General features: G+C 47.2%; 1 protein-coding gene across 4 annotated transcripts; it reads right to left on the bottom strand.

Moving 5' to 3' along the window:
- Nucleotides 1–1,372: 1,372 nt before the first annotated feature.
- Nucleotides 1,373–22,019, bottom strand: LOC100754804 (transmembrane protein 217). Of its 4 annotated transcripts, none has more exons than XM_027394428.2 (3): nt 21,809–22,019; nt 19,277–19,468; nt 1,373–2,123 (listed from the first exon to the last, which is right to left on the bottom strand). In XM_027394428.2, the coding sequence occupies exon 3, from the start codon at nt 2,110–2,112 to the stop codon at nt 1,546–1,548; it is 567 nt and encodes a 188-aa protein (XP_027250229.1). In that variant the 5' UTR covers nt 2,113–2,123; nt 19,277–19,468; nt 21,809–22,019; the 3' UTR covers nt 1,373–1,545. The 4 variants fall into 4 exon arrangements, with proteins under 4 accessions (XP_027250229.1, XP_027250227.1, XP_027250228.1 ...); XM_027394426.2 differs by having other exon boundaries at nt 1,373–2,211; XM_027394427.2 differs by lacking the exon at nt 19,277–19,468.
- Nucleotides 22,020–22,067: the final 48 nt, after the last annotated feature.

Consider the following 22,067-nt stretch of genomic DNA (forward strand, 5'->3'; position numbering starts at 1 on the left):
ATGAAATTCTGTCTCCAAACAAAAATTATCTGTGTCAGTATGTGTGTATGCATATATGCACACATGTGTGCAGTACCCACAGTGGCCAGCAGGAGGCATTAGATCCCATGGGAACTGGGGCTACAGGCAGTTGTGAGGTGCCTGATGCGGGTGCTGGGAATTAAACTCTGGTCTCCTGCAAGAATAGCAAGCATTCTTAATCAGTGCATCATCTCTCCAGCCCTCTTTTACTTATCTTTTTGTGTGTGTGTGTGTGTGTGTGTGTGTGTGTGTGTGTGTGTGGTGGGGCCAGACCACTCGCACAGTGCACACGTGCAGGTCAGACAACAGTGCTCTGGGAGTCAGCTCCCTGTGCACCTTGACTGTGGGTTCTCAGGCTTGGTGGCAAGTGCATTTACTCACTGAACCATCATTCACGGCAAATAGCATAGCAACAGGCATAGTAACAAGTTTAACAGATCCCTTTTGATTGGGCAGGTGCCTTTGACAATTTTTCCCCCCCAAGATAGGGTTTTTCTGTATCTCCCTGGCTGTCCTGGAACAGGCTCTGTAGACTAGGCTGGCCTCAAACTCACAGAGATATTCCTGCCTCTGCCTCCAGAGTGCTGGGATTAAAGGCGTGTGCCACCACTGCCCAGCTCAGCCCCCAGTTTTTATTTTTAAAGATTTATATTCCTTTTATATGTGTGTGGTGGTTTGAATAAGAATGGCTCCCATAGGCTCTTTTACTTGAATGCTTGGTTCTCAGGGAAAGGATTAGAAAGATTAGGAGGTGTGGCCTTGCTGGAGGAAGTGAGTCACTGTGGGGTGGGGGCTTTAAGGTTTCAAAAGCCTATGCCTGGCCCAGGTTCTCTCTCTGCCCATTACCTTTGGATTAGGATGTAAAGTTCTCAGCTACTTCTTCAGCACCATGGGAGCTGCCATGATGATAATGGAGTAAATCTCTGAAACTTGCAAGCCAGCTGCCTCCCCCGCCCCACCTCCCCGCCTCCCTGCCTCCCTGCTGTTAAATGCTTTCTTTTGTAAGAGTTGCTTTGGTCATGGTGTCTCTCCACAGCAATAGAACAGTGACTAAGATGGTGGGTGACTGTTCGCATGTACCTGTGTGCACTGTGTGTGTGTGTGTGTGTGTGTGTGTGTGTGTGTGTGTGTGTGTGTGTGTGCAGTGCCTGTGCAGACCAGAAGAGGGCACTGGATCCCCTAGAACTGGAGTTACAGACAGTTGTGAGCTGCTGTGTAGGTTCTGGGAACCTAACCCAGGTCCTCTGGGAGGGCAGCTGGTGCTCTTCACTGCAGTCATCTCTCTAGCCCCTTTGACCACTTCTTGTCAAACTGTTTGTTGGAGGTAACACTCAAGAGAGAAACTAAAGAATGCTTTTTTTTCTCATTTTATTTTTGTACTCATTTGGACTATAACAGGAGACATAGCTAGGGGTTGAGGCTAAAGAAGATAAGGCATAGCAAAAGCAGCCCTCCCCCTCCAAGAAAGGTAGACTGGGGGACTGAGACTACCCTGAAAACCTCCACGATGGAAAATGGCCACCTTTAATTATTATGGTGGATAAAGGTTATAATCTTTGATTTCCGCCGTGGAGCGTCTCCGGCTCCCAAAGAGATACGCCTATGGTAAGAGATTATGTTGCCCTGTTTTTTACTCTGGTAGATGATTTGGGCATGGGTAACGACAAAGTACAGACAGAGGCTGTGTAGGGATGCACGGGACACCCAGCCGAACCAGCGCATGGCTCTGACCAGCGCCACGCTGAACTCATTGGTGAAGATCTGAACAGCCAGGTTGATGGACTCATAGGTGAAGATCCAGATGGTGTAGCTCATGAGACCCCCGTAAATCTGGGCATACACAGAATACAGGAGGAAGCAGCTGACCGCCATGGTGACGAGGGACAGGAGGAGAACGATTTTGAAGCTCCAGCAGATGATGAAGTGGCTCACCACGTTGGTGAACTGACTCTGGAGGTTATCCGTGCAGTTGCTGTTCTCGAGATGCTTCCTTTCAAAGATGAGGTGCATGTGGGTGGCCATGATGGAAAAGACCCCTGACAGCACTGTGCCCATCTTGGCTGTCAGCCCAAACCAGTTCTGCTGCTTCATGCCAGTGCCTCCTGTGGAGACAAGCAACCCAGCAGGGACTCAGATCCTGTCCATGCAGGAAGTACCAGGCTCTCGGCCTCCATCTCCATCTCCATCCCCCTGGGAAACAGAGAGAAAGAGGGAAATGGGAAATAATAGCTTTGGCTGGCAAAAGATGTTGAGCTTTCCTGGGGATGAGGGGTGGGGAGGAGGGCTGGATGGCTCCTTGTAGGTAGAGGGCTTGCAGAGGACCTGAGTTCATTGTAAAACCTCCACAGTGGTCTGTTTCTGTAATTCAGGCCCCTGGGTTGGGAGAGGGACAGAGTTCGCTGGCCAGCCAGCCTAGGCAAAGCAGAGAGTTCAGTGAGGGAACCCATTTCTAAGTCACAGAGCAGGACACCTGATGTTCTCTACAGCCTGAAGCCTGGCTCCTCAAACGCTGCAGAAAAGCAAGTCAAGCATGATGTCTTGTGTCCCACAGTGACCATCGCAGCATTCTACTCTTCAGAGGCCAGCTGCCAGGCTGGGCCATAGATGGGGAGGAAAATTCCATTCTCCTGTCGGGGAGGCTTCTGTCAGTGTGCAGGGAATTCTTTAAAGCTGAGTTCTCAGGATCCAAACCCAACCTGGCCAAATCGTCCAGAGAAACAAAAGCCACCACAGCAAGGAAACAGTCACAATGGATTGACAGGCCCTGCCTTTCCCGATTGTCCTCCTTGCTGACACCAAGGGCTCTGTGTGCATCAAGTCTGCTATGTCAAAGTCTTTATTGGTCTGTCTCTCCCTGAGTGTGCCTGATGTTAATAACTGACAACACAAATACACACAGATACACACACACAAACACATACACACAAATGCAAATACACAAACACACACAACACACACAGACACCCATACACAAACACACACAACAGACACACACACAAACACATACAAAAACACACAATAGACACACACATACAAACACATACAAAACACATACACATATACACACACACATATGTAAACACAAATACAAATACACACATACAAATATAAACACACACACAAACACACATGTTTTGTAGAAAAGGTAAGAGCTCACACAGCCAGTAAAACAGCTAGGGCCACATACAGTGCCATTAGGAATCATGGTGTAACAGTGTGAACAGTTAGTAACCAGACAACAGAAATCAATTAAAATGCAACAGTAAAGCTGGGGACCTGGTTCAGTCAACACAGTGTTTGCCTGGCACACATGAAATCTAAGGTTCCATCCCCAGTACTGCATCAAACCACGGTGCAGTCGGAAACCCAGAGCCTTGGAGATGGAGGCAGGAGGACCAGGAGTTCAAGGTCATCTTTGGTGGCACAGTGACTTAAAGGACAGTTTGAGTTACAGGAAAACCTGCCTCAAAAAAGAGAAAAAAAAATGTAGGAGCCACTTCAGTAAAGAATGGGCTCAGGGCTGGAGAGATGGCTCAGTGGTTAAGAGCACTGGCTGCTCTTCCAGAGGACCTGGGTTCCATTCCCAGCAACCACATGGTGGCTCACAACTGCCTGTAACTCCAGTTACAGGGTATTCTGGCACCCTCACACAAACATTCATATGGTCAAGACCCCATGTACATAAAATAAATTAATTAAAAATGAAAAGGATGAGCGGACGATGAGGCATGGTGGGAACAGTGCTCGCTGCCAAGCGTGGCCACCTGAATTTGACCCCAGACTATATGTAATATATATATTACTATATGTAATGAACTGACTCCACAGAGTTATCCTCTGACCACACGGGCCATGGCACATGTGCCCCCCCATTATACAGCATAACAATAATTAATACAAATATAAAGGAAGGAATAAATTGCCCACATAGTCCCACAGTGAGGATGCTAGAATACTTGTCAAAATCAACCTGGTGGTCACACACTACAGTATGGTTGAGTCTTAGCCTGATATCCAGGACCCATAGGGTGGAAGGAGAAAACTGACTGGGAATTTGTCCTCTGATAGTTTCCACAAGACTTCCATGGCACATGTGTGCACACACATGCACATGGAATGAATAAAAATGATAAATTAAGAAAAACCCATTCATAGACAACCGTGTGAGGTCTCCTCGAGGACTAAATGAGCAAGTACATTTGAAAGACTCGGGAAGATTTTGCACTCGGGGAACACGGAGCTGCTCACGGCTCTTCTGTCTTCGCACCAAGGGCAGCTCCCGTACACTCTGCACATTAACTACTGTTTGTTAAGCTTTGCACAGAGACAGGACACCAGTTGGTGTCCTTTTTCCTGCCCAGCTCCCCCTTTGCTAAGAAAGTCTGGTTGTGTTCAGGATGGCAAGAAGCCCAGATCCAGGCAAAATACTTGCCTTCCCAAACATTGCCTTGAAGAAAGGCTACCCGTGGACACAGTTCTAGGAGATGAGACACACATGGAAGAGGGCTGGGCACTCTGCCAACATTTTCTTTCTGAATTTTCTCTCTTTTTTTCAAGACTTATTTTAGTGCGTGCGTGCGTGCATGCGTGCGTGCGTGCGTGCGTGCGTGCGTGCGTGTGTGTGTGTGTGTGTGTGTGTGTGTGTGTGTGTGTGTGTGTGTGTGGTGCCCATGCTGTTAAGAGGAGGGCATCAGATCCCTATGTAGACCATGCTGACTTGGAGCTCACAGAGATCTGCCTGCCTCTGCTTCCTGAATGCCAGAGTTAAAGGTGTGTGCTATTAAGGATGGTCTAAGTGCATCTTATTTATTTTTGAGACAGGTTCTCACTAAATAGTCCTGGTGTCCTGGAGCTCACTATATAGATTAGGCTAGCCTTAAATGCACCGAAATCCTCCTGCCTCCAAAGTGCTGGGATTAAAGGCATGTGCCATTATGCCTGACCTAAGACTGCATTTTAAAAAGTATCCATCTAGGCCAGGCTGTGGTGGTGATGCATGCCTTTAGTCTCTGGGAGTTTGAGGCCAGGGACCTTGGCTCTCCTTTTCTGGATTAAGGGCTGCCTTAGTCTCCTCGTGCCACAGCAGTGGGCTTTCCTGGAGAGTAACTGTTAGCACCAGCAGAGAAGCAGCAGTGTCCTTCTTTCTTTCTTTCTTTCTCTTTCTTTCTTTCTTTCTTTCTTTCTTTTTTCTTCCTTCCTTCCTTCCTTCCTTTCTTTCTTTCTTTCTTGCTCTCTCTCTCCCTTCCTTCCTTCCTTCCTTCCTACCTTCCTTCCTTCCTTCCTTCCTTCCTTTCCTTTCCTTCCTTTTTTATTATTTTTCTTTTTCTCTGTGGCTTTGGAGCCTGTCCTGGAACTAGCTCTTGTAGACTAGGCTGGTCTTGAACTCACAGAGATCTACCTGCCTCCTGGGTGCTGGGATTAAAGGCATGTGCCACCACCACCCTACTCTTTCTTTCTTAAATTTTATGTGTATGAGTGTTTGCATGCTTGTATGTGTATGAGTTTTTGTCTGCATGCATGTATGTGCACCATGTGCATGCAGTGCCCATGGGAGCCAGAAGAGGGCGTCGGTTGGAGCCTGAGGTGTGGTGATCTATTATTTATGATTTAATAAAGCTGGCCTGAGGGTTCAGAATGCAAAGCTAGCCACACATCATAGAGGCCAGGCAGTGGTGGCACACACCTTTAATCCCAGGACTTGGGAGATAGAGATAGATCTCTGTTAGTTCAAAGCCACACTGAGCAACATAAAATTGATCCAGTCTAAAAGAGAAACAGAGCTCACACAAAGGTGATCTCAGCACTTGGGATGACATGCCTTTAATCCCAGCAATAGAGAAGTATATAAGGAAGAAGCAAAGTCACTCTTAGGCAATTAGTCTCTAGCCACATTGAGGAGAGCATAGCAGTCTGAGTGAATCTGAGGAGCAGTGAAGTTGGGAGCAGTCTGGGATTGCAGTCTGAGGCCTGGTGGAGAGTGGTGCAGTCTACATGCTGCCTCTGAGGATTGTATTCTGAAGATTCGTGGAGACAGGATCACCCATTTTGGTCTGAGGTAGAGGTGAGAGCTATGGCTGGATACTTTGTTATTCTAATCTTCAGCTTGAAGCTTGGGCCCCACTGTCTGGCTCTGGGTTTTTATTACTCATGCTATCCTGAGGAACTGGAGTTACAGGCAGTTGTGAGCAGCAGGGGCTCTTACACAGAGCCATCTGCCCAGCGTGGTCCCACTTCTTATAGGCCCACTGGAGGCTGAGGCCTTGGGTTGACTTCTCAGCCAAGCAGCCAGCGTTCAACACGGAGAGGGGAGGGAAGGGGAGGGGAGGGCAGGGCATGCTACATCTACCCTTCGCAGCAGGAAAGCCAGGCTACCCTTCTCCCTTCTCCTTTTGCTCTTCCAGGCAACAGTCCTGCTCACCCACAGATCTGAATCTCTCCCTTCAGATTTTCCAAAACAAAAGTCCTTTAGGCCTGCAATGGAAGCAGGGTGATCGTCTCCAGCACACAAAGACAACTTGTGTGTGGTGCTTTGGTAGTGAACCAGCAGACAGGGGAACCACACCCCACCGGGAAACGAGCAAACACAGACACAGATGACACAGTTTCATATGCAGTCCTCAAGGTCAGCTCCATCCATCACCCCAGGGCCGGCTCTACGCATTCCTCTCCATGTATCTAAGTGTCTCTTTCTCAAATATCTTTTCTCCACTGGGCTTTTCCCTCCAGGTCTTTCAGATCTCCAGGGGTATCAGGGCCTCAGGTTAGCCCCCTTTCTCTGGTCACTGGCTGACTGTCACCCTGCCCCGGAAGCTCTCCTTGATGCTAATTCTTACACAGGAAGTTACACATCTCCCAGAACCCCGGCACCCTGAGCCGTAGAATTGCCATAGACAAATATTAATGCCAGGACTAAGAGCCCAGTGTGTTATTCCACCAGCAAGGATCCCTCCCTTTTGACAAAGAATACGGATTTTGTTCCATTTATGACCCATTTCCTTATATGTGGAGGTCTATGACAGCAGGTGATAACTTCACCACTGTGGCAACTGCTCCTTCCACAGACATGGCATTTACCTATCTGCACAGTTGGCCAGAATCGAGTTTACATTTCCAAGTCTGCCTTGCAACTGACAGCTCTGCTACCAAAGTTTTAAAATTATATTCTATTCATTTTGTGTTCATGTGAGTGTTGTGTGGGGGGAGTGAGCATTTGTGGGGGTAAGAGGACAACTGTGGGACCAGGCTCTCTGCTTCCAACTTTATGACGGTCCCAGGACCTTCAACCATCTTGCTTGGTTCTTAATACCTCAGTAGTCTGGGTTTACCATGAATCCATTATGACTTTGAACTCCTGATCCCTCTGCTTCCACCTCCAGTGCTGGAATCTAGGCAGGAGCCACTGAGCCTGGCTGTATGCTATCAATTTGAAAAAAAGGATTGAAAGCTGGGGACAAACTAAGGCAACTGCTCAGTTCCTCCTCCTCATCCAGATGGCTCAAATGTGCTTGTGGTGGGGAGCCACCTAGGGCCAGGTGCAGCAGCATCATAGACCACCCAGCTTGTCCCTCCCTCTCTTCCTTCCTTCCTTCCTTCCTTCCTTCCTTCCTTCCTTCCTTTCTTTCCTCCTTCCTTCCTTCCTTCCTTCCTTCCTTCCTCCCTCCCCTCCCTTTTTCCCTTCCTCCCTCCCTCCTTTCTTTCTTCTTTCTTTCTTTCTTTCTTTCTTTCTTTCTTTCTTTCTTTCCAGAGTTTCTCTGTGTAACAGCCTTGGCTTTACTGGAATTCACTTTGTAGACCAGACTGACCTCAAACTCACAGAGGTCTGCCTGCCTTGGCCTCTCGAGTGCTGGGAATAAAGGCGTGTACTGATACACCAGGCTCTATGCCTAACTTCTCAATGGAGACTTTAAAAGCCAGAAGGGTCTAGACAGATGTGCTGCAGACTCTGAGAGACCACAGATGCCAACCCAGACTACTATACCCAGCAAAACTTTCAACTACAATAGATGGAGAAAATAAGACGTTCCATGATAAAACCAAATTTAAGCAATGTCTATCTACAAATCAAGCTTTACAGAAGGGGCTAGAAGAACACTGCAACCTAAAGAGGTTAACTTGGGCGGTGAAAACACAGAGAATAAATAAACCCAGACCAGCAAATCAAAAGAGAGGAAGTGCATTGTGTGCACGTATGCACACACACACACACACACACACACACACACTATCACACACACACCACACACCACACACCACACACATACACACACACACACACACACTATCGCGCGCGCGCACACAGACACACACACACACACACACTATCACACACTATCACACACACCACACACACACACACACACCACACACAGACATCCACACACCACACACCACACACATAACACACATACACTATCACACACACATACACACACTCACTATCACACACACACACACACATACACACACAAACACACTATCGCAACAACAGAAATCACTGACAGATATCTGTTGGTCTTGAATAGGCAGACCCCCTTCAGCTCATATTCGAATGCTTGGTCATTAGGAAGTGGCAATACTTGACAGGGATTAGGACTGTGGCTTTGGAAAGCTCTCCCATGCTCAAGGGTTGGTAGAATTAATACATCAAAAATGGCTCTCCCACCCAAAGCAATCTACAGACTCAATGCAAGCCCTGTCAAATTCCAACACAATTCTTTACAGATCTTGAAAGGACAATTTTTAGTTTCATATAGAAACACACACACACACACACACACACACACACTCATATGTAGTCACACGCACACACATACACACACAACCCAGGATAGCTAAAATGATCCCAAATAATAAAAACTTCAGGATGTATCACCATCCTCAATTTAAAGTTGTACTACAGGGCTATCGCAATAAAACCAGTATGGTGTTGGCACAAAAAGATATGTTGATCCATAGAATCAAATTGAAGACCAAGACATAAGTCCACACAAGCTGGAGTCATCAGAGAGGAAGGAGCCTCAGTTGAAGAAATGCCTCCATGAGATCCAGCTGTAAGGTATTTTCTCAATTAGTGATCTATGGGGAAGGCCCAGCCCACTGTGGGTGGTATCTTCTCTGGGCTGGTCTTGGGTTCTATAAGAAAGCAGACTGAGCAAGCCACAAGGAGCAAGCCAGTAAGCAGCACACTCCATGGCCTCTGCATCAGCTCCTGCCTCCAGGTTTCTGTCCTGACTTCCTTCAGTGATGAACAGCAAATTGTAAGTGGAAGTCAAATAAACCCTTTCCTCCACAACTTGCTTTTTGGTCATGGTGTTTTGTCCCAACAGTAGAAATCCTAAGACAGACAACATCTTCAACAAATGGTGCTGGTCAAACTGATGGCTCTATGTAAACAAATCCCAATAGACCCACACATCGCTCTGTAAAACACCAAATGGATCAAAGACCTCAACACAAACCAGATACACTTAAACCGATAGAAGAGAAAGTGGGGAATTAGCCTTGGACTCGTTGGTACAGGAAAAGACTTCCTGAACAGAACATCATTAGTGCAGGCACTAAGATAAAAAATTAATAGATGAGCCGGGCGTTGGTGGCCCACGCTTTTAATCCCAGCACTTGGGAGGCAGAGGCAGGCAGATCTCTGTGAGTTCGAGGCCAGACTGGTCTCCAGAGCAAGTGCCAGGATAAAATAGGCTCCAAATGCAGAGAAACCCTGTCTCGAAAAACCAAAAAAAAAAAAAAAAAAAAAAAGAATGGATAGAGAAAATGTGATGCACACAATGCAGTGTGACTCAGCTGTTAAAAAGATAAAATTCACAGGTAAATGGATGAAACTAGAGAAAAACTCATCACTAGTGAGTTATCCCAGAACAAGAAAGAGAGATATGGGATGTATTTATAAGTGGAATTAGCTATTAAGCCCATGATTACCAAGCTACAATTCATAGAACCACGAGAGGGGGGGTGGGGAGGCAAATAGATCTCATTAGGAAAGGGGCGTAGAATAGATAGTTATGGATGGATGGGGGAGCCAGAACAGGAGGACCAAGTGGGGAGGGGAGGGAAGGGGGGACAAGGGAGAGAATACAGGGAGAGGCAGGTAAAGTTAAGGAGCATTTGAGGGGTGGTATGGAACCTAATACAGAAGAAGCTTCAGAAAATACATGCATGAAGGCAATCTAACTGCAATCGACAAATAATGTCAAAGACAGAGTCCCAATCAGCCGTCTCTTGTCACCAAGTGAAGCTTCCAGTCCCAGGATTAGGTTACATCTAATTGAACTGTTGGCCAAAGGGGCCCCATGGGAATCCCCAAACGACCCAGGTTGTTGCACAAGCTGATGGCAAGCCCACACTGATGAAGAAACCACCTATACAGCTCACTGAACCAAAGATAAGTCAAGCTGGCGCCTACATGGAGCCTTCATCCCTATGTTCTAGTGTCTTTGGTACAGGAAGGCACTCTGCACACTAGCAAAACAGAAACATGTGGTGATATTTTGTTTGTGATCTAACAAATAAAGCCTGCTTGAAGATCCAATGTGGAGTTAGCCATTGATGCCAGGCAGTGGTGGCACACACCTTTAACCCCAGCATTCGGGAGGCAGAAGCAGGCAGATCTCTGTGAGTTCAAAGCCTCCCTGGGCTACATGAGATTGATCTAGTCTAAAAGAGAAACAGAGCCAAGTGGTGGTGGCTCACACCTTTAATCCCAATACTTGGGAGGTGGAGACAGGAGGGATATGGCTGAATGGAGAGAGGAATAGAAGGTGGGAGGGGACAGGAGCTCATTGCATTCAGTCTGAGGAATCGTAGGGACAGGATTGCCCCTTTGGTCTGAGGACTTGGTAGAGGTAAGAGGTCTCTCTCTCTTGTGGCTGCTCCTTTACGTCTCTGACCTTTCAGCATTTACCCTGATATCTGGCTCTGGGATTTTATTATTAAGACCTATTAGAGCTTGTGCTACAGAAACATAAACACCAATCCAGCCACAAACCTTTGAACTGTGGCGTCCTGCCTGCAATACATGCTGGTGCAACCAAGCACAAAACTTGTGGGTGTAACCACCCAAATCTGATTTGACTTAAGACCATGAGGTGGAGCTCACACCCAACATTTCTTGGGTGACCAAGAACCTGAGACCATCCGAATCTGATTTGACTTAAGACCATGAGGTGGAACTCACACCCAACACTGCTTGGGTGACCAAGAACCTGAGACCAGATAGTCCAAGGACCTAGGGTAAAACCAACTAATACTGATCTAAAAAGAAAAAAAAAAAAGCACTAAAATGACTCCTAATGACATTCTGCTATAGTCATAGAAGAATACCTTGCTCAGCCATCATCAGAGAAGCTTCCTCCTGCAGTAGATGGGAACAAATAAAGAACCCCAAAGCCAGACATTATGCAGAGAATGAGAGACCAGGGGACACTGAACCCTAAACGGGATGGTTCCATCTAATCCCTCCCCTCAGGGCTCAGGAACCTTGTGCAAGAAAAGATGCAAAGAACCAGAGGGGATGGAGGACACTAACTAAGAAAACAAGGCCCTCAAAATCAGCATGAATTCATGGAGGCTGAGGCAGAACTTGGGGCCTGCACAGGTCATCCCCCCCCTCTATCCTCTGTGCACGCATGATGGCTTCCAGTCTAGGATTCCTGAGTGTGTGAACTAGTGAACTGGTGGGTCTGTTTTTTGTGCCTTCTTTTTTTTTTTCTTTTTCTTTTCTTTTTTCTTTTTTTTTTTTTTTTTTTTTTTTTTTGGTTTTTCGAGACAGGGTTTCTCTGTGTAGCTTTGGAGCCTATCCTGGCACTCGCTCTGGAGACCAGGCTGGCCTCGAACTCACAGAGATCCACCTGCCTCTGCCTCCCGAGTGCTGGGCTTAAAGGCGTGTGCCACCAATGCCCAGCTTTTTGTGCCTTCTTTTGGGCTTTTTTCCTTGTTTGTTTTGTCCAATTCCAATAGTTTTTGGTTTTGTCTTATTATATTTTATTATTATTATCCCTTAGAAGCCTGCTTGTTTTTCTAAGGAGAGACAGAGAGGGATTGGATCCAGATGGGAGGCAGGGTGGGGAGGAACTGGGAGGAGTAAAGTGAGGAGAAACCATAATCAGAGGAAAAAAATCTATTTTCAATAAAAGGGGAAAGATAAGATGCTAAAAGGCAATAAATAAATAATTTTTTAAATGGTCTAGCACGATGTCATATGGTCAACTGCAAGCCTCGGCAGTTTATTAAGATGATGGTGTCTTCAGTTCACACATCTGTGGAGCTCAGCTTATCTTGAGGCCAGCTGAGCTGGGCTGATCTCAGCTGGTCTCACTAGAGAGTCTGGGGTGGATTGTCTGTTAGCCAGGAAGCTCTGTTGATTTTGGTTGAGCTCATTCATACATCTGAGGCTCAACTGTTTGTTGGCTGACCTGGCGTGGCCTCAGCTGGGCTCTCTTATTGGGGCTTGGCCCAGTTCCACAACCTCTTATCGCATAGCAGGCTAGCCTAGACAGGCTCTCATGACCGTGGGTGACAGCAAAACCAATTACACCAGCGCCATTTTATGCAATGTTTGTGTGATGTTCACTTAATTCCCACTGACAAAAGCAATTGTAAAGGGAATCCTGGAGCCAGAAAGGGGAGGCCTCCGAGGGAAGAACGGAGGTAGGTCACTCATGCTTGCAGAAGACCAAGGCGTTGGCCAGTGGCACACCATGGAGCTGAGCCACCAAGGACACCCTTGAGCCACCGAGGAGCATGTATGTGACTCTGTAGTTACACTCACAGTCTTTGGCAATGGATCCTGGGGGCTGTCCCTCAACGGAACAGCCCTTTTGTTTGTTGTTGTTCTCTCTGCTTTGTAACCTCCTGACTCAAAATCTACAACAGGAGCGTTTCATTAACTAGACTCTTGCCCGACTTAGCTCCCAAGGAGGAGCCAAAAGGGAATGGCTGGAGCTGGGCATGGGCCTCATCTGGGGGTCATAGCTTCAGTCTTTAGCACCGGGGAGAAATAAGTAGTTTGCACTTGTGGCTGCAGGAGTAGAGCCTGCTTCCCTTGATTTCAGAGCCTGGGAAATCCTCTATGCGTAGGAAAAGGGCTTGCATGGTAAGTCATTAAAAGACCCAAACAGAACAACAGGGAGGACAGGAGGATGACAGTGTGGGGAAGGGGAGACAGAAACCTCTGGGTACCTAGCTTTTCATTCATTCATTCATTCATTCATTCCCTCTTTTTATTTTAAAAATTAAGAGATGTCTTAATATTCTAAGATTTAAAAATTATATATTATTTATTTGTGTGTATATATGTGTGTGGTGGGGGTTAGGTGTGTCCAAGTGCCATACAGCAGTCAGAGGACAACCTCCACGAATCAATTCTCTCCTACCATGTGGGTTCCTGGGGATCTAATTCTGACCATCCGGCTTAACAGCAAGCTGAGCTATCTCACTGGTCCACTCTAATCTTTAAGTTTCTCTCAAGTCACTGAAGGTAGCTGCTGCTTTTCCAAAGAACCCCAAATCAGTTCCTAGTGCCCACATCAGGTAGCTCACAATTGCCTGTAAATCCATCTGTAGGGATCTGATACCCTCCTCTGGCCTCTGGAGGCACCTTCGAGTGCAAGCACACACACACACCACACCCACACACCCACACCCACACACACCACACACACACACCACACACACCACACACACACACACACACACCACACACACACACCACACACACACACACACCACACACACACACACACACACACACACACACACACACACTCAGATACATACACATAAACATAAATAAAACTGCATCTTCTTTTAAAGGAAAGAGGTGTATTTACACATGGCTGTATATTTCATTACGATGAATAAACTTGAGCTCCATGTATTAACCAGGCTGTTGAGGGAAAGAGGCCAGGTGCTGCAGCATATGTAGAGTGTGATGCTATTTATAAAGTTTCAAAACACGAGAAACGTGTTGTTTCCGTGTACACACACATGCAGGAGTCTGCATGTGTGTGTAGATGCTAACTTGGGCTGGAGGCTTCCTATTCGGAGGAGGAGGAGGAGGAAGAGGAGGAGGAGAGCAAGATCCGAGGGGTGAGAGCTGCCGGAGCTGCAGCTTCATGTCCTCATCATATGCTGCGTTCTTAGGGAATCTGTCGTGTAAGGCCTGGGAGCTAAACAAGGTGCTTACGTTTAAAAATTGTTGGGGAAACCGAGAGAACATTTCTCGATGTGTGAAAATGTCAGAAAGTTCCAATTTCAGTGTTTATGGTAAATACTTCCTTACTAGAGCACAGGCTTGCTATTTTACCTACAAATGGGCTAAGCGGCTTCCAGGCTGCAGGGACAGTTCAGGAGGCCCAGGGACCTAAAACGTTCATAATCTGGCCCTTTAAAAGACTACTTATTCGTGTCTGTGTGTTGGGAGGTTAGAGTGCAACCCTCAGGAATGGGTTCTTTCCTTCTGACGCGTGGATCTCAAGAATGTCAATAAATTCCTTTATCCTCTGAGCCATCCTCACCAGCCCAATTTGTCCCTTGAAAAGAACTAATGTGCCGGGTGTTGGTGGCGCACGCTTTTAATCCCAGCACTCGGGAAGCAGAGGCAGGCGGATCTCTGTGAGTTCGAGGCCAGCCTGGTCTCCAGAGCAAGTGCCAGGAAAGGCTCCAAAGCTACACAGAGAAACCCTGTCTTGAAAAACCAAAAAAAAAAACCTAAAACAAAAGAACTAATGTATGCATGTGTGAGCATAGGTGGTTGGAGGCTAGAGGACAGCCTTTGGAAACACTATCCATCTCCTTTTCTTTCTCTTTTTTTGGGGGGGAGGGTTTCGAGACAGGGTTTCTCTGTAGCTTTGGAGGCTGTCCTGGAACTCAGTCTGTAGACCAGACTGACTTTGAACTCACAGAGATCCTCCTGCCTCTGCCTCCAGAGTGCTGGGATTAAAGGCCTGGCTCTCTCTCTCTCTCTCTCTCTCTCTCTCTCTCTCTCTCTCTCTCTCTCCCCCTCCCCCTTCCTTTTTCTCTTTCTTTTTTTTTTTTTTTTTTTTTTGAGACAGGGTTTCTCCATGTAACAGCCTTGGCTGTCCAGGAACTTGCTGGCAGACCAGGCTGGCTACAAACTCACAGAAAGCTGCCTGTCTCTGCCCCCTGAGTGCTGGGATTAAAGGTGTGCTCCACCACCTCCTTGCTCTGTCTCCTTTTCTTTTGTGACAGGAGCTTTCATTGGCCTGGAACTCACCAGTGGGTTAGACTGACAGACCAGCAAGCCTCAGAGATTCCATGGGTCTGGGGATGAAACTCAGGCTCTCAAGCTTGCAAGGCAAGTACTCCACAGACTAAGTCATCTCTCCAGCCCCCTTTTCAGGCCCTTCATAGAAAAGACTTTCAATCCTGTCTGCCTCCAGAAGAGGGCACCAGATCCCTTGGGAACTGGAGTTATGGAAGGTTGGCGCCACCCTGTAGAGAGGCTGGGAATTGAACCCAGGTCATTGCCAGTGTTTTCTTCTGGCCTCAGGCAACAGGCATGCAAGTGGTGCACAGACATATACAAATACTCATAAAATAAAAAATGAAAACAAAGTTTAAAAAATATTGGTGTGTTTATGTGTGTGTGCGCGCGCACACACACACACACTCATGCATGCACAGGACAACTTTCAAGAGCTGCTTTTCTCCTCACCATCTGGCTTGGCAGCAAGTGCCTTTACCCACTGAGCCATGCTGCCAGTCCCAGGTTTGTATTCTTTAATAACATAATATGAGTCAAGTTACAAACCACTCACTGCTGTAATTTGTGTTTTCTCATGTTTAAACCTTATATTGTTGTTATTTCCTCTTTTTTTTTTTTTTTTTTTTTTTTTTTTTTTTTTTTTAAAGAAAGGTCATGTGTAGCCCAGGCTGGCCTTGAACCCCTGTTTTGCTAAACCTGACCTCGAGTCCCTGATTCTCCACCCTCCACCTCTCAAGTGCTGGGTTTACAGGTGTCTTGTTTCCCTCCATTTGTTAACAGTTACCACGAAAGAACACTGGGCAGAGTCTCTCTCTCACTCTTGTCTTCCAACTTCCTTTCTTTTTTGTTTCTTCAAGACAGGGTTTCCTCTGTGTAGCCCAGACTGTCCTGGAACTCACTCTGGAGACCAGGCTGGCCTCGAACTCTGCCTGCCTCTGCCTCCTGATTGCTGGGATTACATGACTTGGCCACCATGTGACACCACTGCCATCCAACTTTCTTTCTGAGAATAAGTTCCTGGCAACAAAATGCCAAATCCTCTGTCCCCTCCTGCCCCCAGCTTTACCGGCTCTGTCGCGCTCTCTACTCCAGAAGACACTTGGCTTTGCTACTCCACTTTCTCTAAGCCACTCCCTCTGCCTTAGCTCTTCCTTGGGGAGACTGATGTGTCAGAGGGCCCTCCTGCCCACTAAATCCCAGTCCAACCTCAGGCTCTCTCCTGGAAGCCAGGGCTCCACATGGTGACGGCTCTGGTTCAATGTCCCACAGTGCCCTGGGAAGCTTCCCTTCTGTCAACTCCATCTACTTCCCTCCACTTCCCTTGAGGTTAAAGTTCACCTCTGATCTCTCTGAAGTCCAAAGGCCTTTTCTCTCTATTGCTGTCTTCCAGTGGGCTCTCTTATCTTAAGTTACTTGCAGGTATGCCACACCAAGAGTACTTTATAGTTTAAAAAAAACCAAAAAACAACAACAAAAACAAAACAAGAAAGAACCAGGTGGTGGCGGTGCACGCCTTTAGTTCCAGGACTTGGGAGGCGGAGGCCTACCTATATGTAACTCTGTTCTAGGGGAATCTGATACCTCTGGCCTTAGGCATGCATGTGATGCACATATACATGTGGAGGCACTCACACAGACACAAAACAAGTCCTTCTAAAAATGCTAAAACTGTGCAAAACAACATGAACCCAAAGATACCAACCATTTATCCTTGCAATCTTCACACTCAGTTTTTAGTAAGCCCCTGAACTGTGAAAACACACACACACACACACACACACACACACACACACACACACACACACACTCACACACACACACACTCATATACTCACATACACAGACACACACACAGATACACACACAGATGACACTCTCTCACACACTCACACTCACACACACACACTCACACACTCACACTCTCACATACACACACTCACACACTCACACACACACTCACACACAGACACTGACACACACACACACACACACACACACACACACACACGCAGAGACACACAGATACCCACAGACAGACATGTACACACACACACTCACACACACACACACACACATATGCAGACAGAGACCCACAAAGACACAGATACACACACACACACACACACACACACAGACACATATGCAGACAGAGACCCACAAAGACACAGATACACACACACACACACACACACACACACACACACAAACACAGAGCCACACACAGAGCCACACTTATCCCAGACTGCCCTTGAACCTTGAACTCACTGTGTAGCTAACCTCTTACCCCCCCCTCCTTCACAGGCATGTGCAATTATGTCTGGGTCAGAAGGTTGATGGGCCAAGTGTGATGGGAGGCCCTGTAAGGTTCTGAGCAGAGGGACATGATGGGAACTATATTTTAAAAGGCTCTTTGGCTTCTGTGGGAAGAATAGTATCCGAAGGAGCTAAGATGCATCAAGGAAAAATAAGAATCTGCCATAGGGCATAACAGAGGTCTTGGGAGAATGCCTGTCTGGTATGCACAAGGCTCAGGGTCCAGTCTTCGGTAGAAACCATTGGCCAGGCCTGGTGGATGCAAACCTTTTGTCCCAGCACTCAGGGGCAAGTAGATTCGTGAGAGTCTGAGGCCAGTCTGGGCTGTATAATTCCAGTGGAAATTCTCTCCAAATAAATGAACAAATTAAGAGGTGCAATTGGTCTAGATTAGGGTGCCTGTGGTAGAGGGGGGAGAAAGGATTTAATATTCTTGCTCCCCTATCACATATTATCTAAAATATGACCATCAGGTGACCGTGGCTTTTCTTTCGGAAGACATTTTGGGTGGAGAACGGAAGAGAACAAAGCGCAGGGTTACTAGGACATTTCTGAGCCGAGCAATGTTAAGCATGCCCCTTGGGAGTCAGTGTTATTTAACGTTTTGTAAATGATTTTTAGTAAGGGATCCAAGGTTCGGAGATTATCCTTCCCTTTCCAGGTAGTAAAATGTCAGGCCCACAGGGAGCATCTAAGCCAGGCACCTTAGTAATAGCCTGTCATCCAGCACTCAGGAAGTGGAGGCAGTAGGGTCAGGAGTTCAAGACCAGCCTAGGATGCCCTGCCTCAAAACAATAATGATAAAACAGGGACCGTGATGGCTAATCTCAAATGTCAACTTGATGAGATTCATAACCCTGGCAGTAGGGTGGGGTGTGGAGGGCAGAGAGGCCTCTGGGCGTTCCAGTGGGGGGTTATCTGGGGTGGGCAAATTAAGGTAGGAAGAGCCACTTTAATGATGGCTGAAGCCATTCCCTGGGATAGGATACTTGATTGTATAAGGAGAACGGGAGCTGGGCACAGGCATCCATCTCTCTCTATTTTCTAACTGTGGCTGTGATGTGACCAGCAAGCCTTTCCCCCTTAAGTTGCCTTTGTCGGATATTTTATACAGCAATGGAAAAAGTGACAAAGGCAGGGAGCACATTTCAGAACATTTTAAAAACCGTATACATAAGCTGCAAAGCAGACCTTGTCTTGCTGCACAGCTACAGATAAGGCGGCTTCTACAGGAGAAGATGATTTAGATGCTAGCTTTAAGGCAGTGCACTCTGACTAAATTGGCAGCTGGCACCAAGGAAAGCAACCTACAAGTCAAAGAACATTGCCCTTCAAGGTATCAAAGGGGCTGGAGAGATGGCTCCGTCACCAATGTGCCGGCCGTGGAAGCGGGAGTTTCTGAGTTTGGATCCTGGGCATCCATCTGTAACCCTAGTACTGGAGGGTGGGGGTGGGAAATGGAGACAGGTGGATGTCTCATCAGCCATCTGTCTAGGCAATCAGTGAGTTTCAGGTTCGGGGAGAGACCCCACATGCATGCTCATTCATGCACATGCACAGACATGCATGTGTCCCACACAGACATGCATGTGCCCCACCCCTTCCCCTAAGTAGGAGACCTTGCTATGCAGCCCTGGCCCATGCTTGAGCTCGCAGCTCTTCTCTTTTCTCAGGCCCTCAAGCACTAGAATTACAGCCACGTACCACCATCCTCAGTGTGACATCAGCTCCTCTAGTCCACCAGGCCAGCGAAAATTCATTTAAAATGAAGGCAAAGGACCCTGGAGAGGTAGCTCAGTGGTTAAGAACCAGGTTCAACCCCCAGCACCTACATCGTGGCTCACAACTCTCTATAACTCCAGGTCCAGTACATTCATACAGGTGAAATATCCATATCTATATATGAAATAGACAATAACATTAGTTGCAACAAGACTTCAGTCTATTTTTCTCTTGTATAATATTATCTTGAGAGCCAAATAACCACTATTTTCAGGACTTCAGCTACCTGCTTGCAAAGGATTATCACAGCTGACATTTATCACAGCTGATATTCCCTCATAGAAGGAAGGGAGGAATGGGGTGGGACCCTGACCCGAGGGTCCAGATAATCCAGGCTTTGAGGTCTTAGGGAGAGGGGCTCCATGCGGGTGGTGATGGGGAAATCAAGCATCCATGCTCCATATAGACTTCTCAGAATGGCTCTTTAGGGTCACCCACACTCCTAACTACAACTCCTCACATGCTCTGTATGTAAGTCTAATAAACTCACTGGTTTCCCAAGATGAACTTCGGTAGAGTCAAACTTTGGTTTGGCATTGGGACCTTAGAAGGAGAGGCATAGACTGTTCAGTTCCCACCCACCCCCCAACTGAGAAAATTCCTTCCTTCCTTTCTTCCAAAATTTATTTATTATGTATATAGTGTTCTGCCTGCATGTATCCCTGCAGGCCAGAAGAGGGCACCAGATCTCATTACAGATGGTTGTGTGCCACCATGTGGTTGCTGGGAATTGAACTCAGAACCTCTGGAAGAGCAGCCAGTGCTCTTAACCTGTGAGCCATCTCTCCAGCCCCCTTTTTCCACTTTCTTAGGCGTTGGTGTGCAATGCTGGCAGGCAAGATGACAGAAAAGGCATGGATGGTGGTGGTGCACACCTTTAATCCCAGCACTTGGGAGGCAGAGGCAGGAGGATCTCTATGAGTTCGAGACCAGCCTGATCTACAGAGTGAGTTCCTGGACAGCCAGGGCTACATCAGAAAAACCCTGACTCAAACAAAACAAAACAAAAAAGAAAGAAAAAAGATAGGCTGCAAGTCTACAAAAGATTGAAGGTTCAGTAGAAGTGGCCTTTTTCATACAACCCCATCATTCTTCTAACAAATTGTTTATTTTTATTTATATGTGTGAATATTCGCCACATGCTTGTGATGCCCACAGAAGCCAAAAGAGGGTGTCAGATCTCTTGGACCTAGAATCACAGGCAGTTGTGAGCCACTAGTTGTTGGTGCTGGGAAATGAACTCAGGTCCTCTGCAAGAGCTACACATGCTTTTAACCCCTGAGCTATCTCTGCAGGCCCACAATCCTACCATTTTGAAATTAGTAAGCAAAAGAAGCTTTAAAACTGGGAGTAATATAGTAGAAAGATGTTGCTGGAGAACATATCAAAGAAGGTCATTCTTCAGGTGTGGGGAGAAGGATCTTTAGGAATTCTCCAAAATGTTAGGTCAGCAAGATGACTCAGTGGGTAAAGGGGCTTGCTGCCACGCCTGAGGACTTGAGTTTGATTCCCTGGACCCAAATGGTGAATTCTGCAAGTTATCCTCTGACCTCTACCGTCCACACTACACACACACACACACACACACACACACACACACACACACACACACAAACACACACGCACAAATAAATGTAATAAAAATAATTTTCCATATTTAAAAACCATAGGGAGGTACAGGGATGGGTGGGGTGGACAGCCTGCATACGCCCACAGTTCCTTGTCCAAACAAAAACTTTGGAGTAGGAAGTACCCTCCCTCCATTTTCCCTCAAATCGCCCTAGGACAGAAACATTAAAAGATGAGTTATGAACATGACGCCCAAAGGAGACAACATGCTAAAGTTGAATCACGTTTTGAGTCAAATTTATGTTGAAAACGGATCTAAAGGGGGAAGATTTGTAATCGGCTAACAAGGGACGTTAAGGATATTGGGAAGGGGTTCATCTTTCATCTTCCTCATTGGTGCCATGGAGATGTCGGACATCCTTAGCGGAAATGGAAATCTGAACTGGGAGGGAAAAGTAGTATTTCCTAAGCATGATTTCTCAGTATCTGGGTCCTCATAAGCAGGAAGAGAAAAACCTGAAGGAGGGATTACATCACTCAAGCACGGAGTTCAGTTAGCAGAGGAGAGGGAGGTTCTGATGAGCCAACTGCTACTCCGGCAACAGTTACCCACCCTGGGCTCTAGCCAAACCTGTCTTCTAAGAAATTGGCATCGTGAAGGAAGGAGGGGAAGAAACAACCCTGGGTACCACTGAGTTGGTCTACAGTTAGCGCATGAGTGAGGCCTTACTTGTAGGTTTAAGATTTCTGTATATGAATGCTATGGTATTCCCTCCGCTCGCCCCCATGAGACCCAGAACCTCAGCCCATCAAAACCAACAGTCTCATCTCCTACTTCCCAGTGGGTCTCTCTCTGTCTCTCACTCTCCTCTCTTATTTTTTTACCTGGTTCTCTGCTTCCACCGAGTAGGAACTTTCAGCCCCGCCTTCCTGCCCATCTAAGCTCCGCCTCTCCGGCCCACCTGTGTGCCCAGCCCGTGACGTTGCCGCGGGGCTTCAGCGGCCCGCAGGATCCCGGATCCTCATTGGTCCGTCCGCCCACCGGCCTGCGCAGCCCACCAATGGCAACGGCGCTGGGCGGGGGGAGTGCCCACATCCAAGATGGCGCCCCCAGGAGCTGGGAGCGGGTGACCGGCGGCGGGCA

The sequence above is a fragment of the Cricetulus griseus genome (assembly GCF_003668045.3).
Source record: "Cricetulus griseus strain 17A/GY chromosome 1 unlocalized genomic scaffold, alternate assembly CriGri-PICRH-1.0 chr1_0, whole genome shotgun sequence".
NCBI lineage: Eukaryota > Metazoa > Chordata > Mammalia > Rodentia > Cricetidae > Cricetulus > Cricetulus griseus.

Coding starts and splice junctions, on each gene's coding strand:
- LOC100754804 (XM_027394427.2), bottom strand. CDS start 2,112: ATGAAGCAGCAGAACTGGTTTGGGCTGACAGCCAAGATGGGCACAGTG.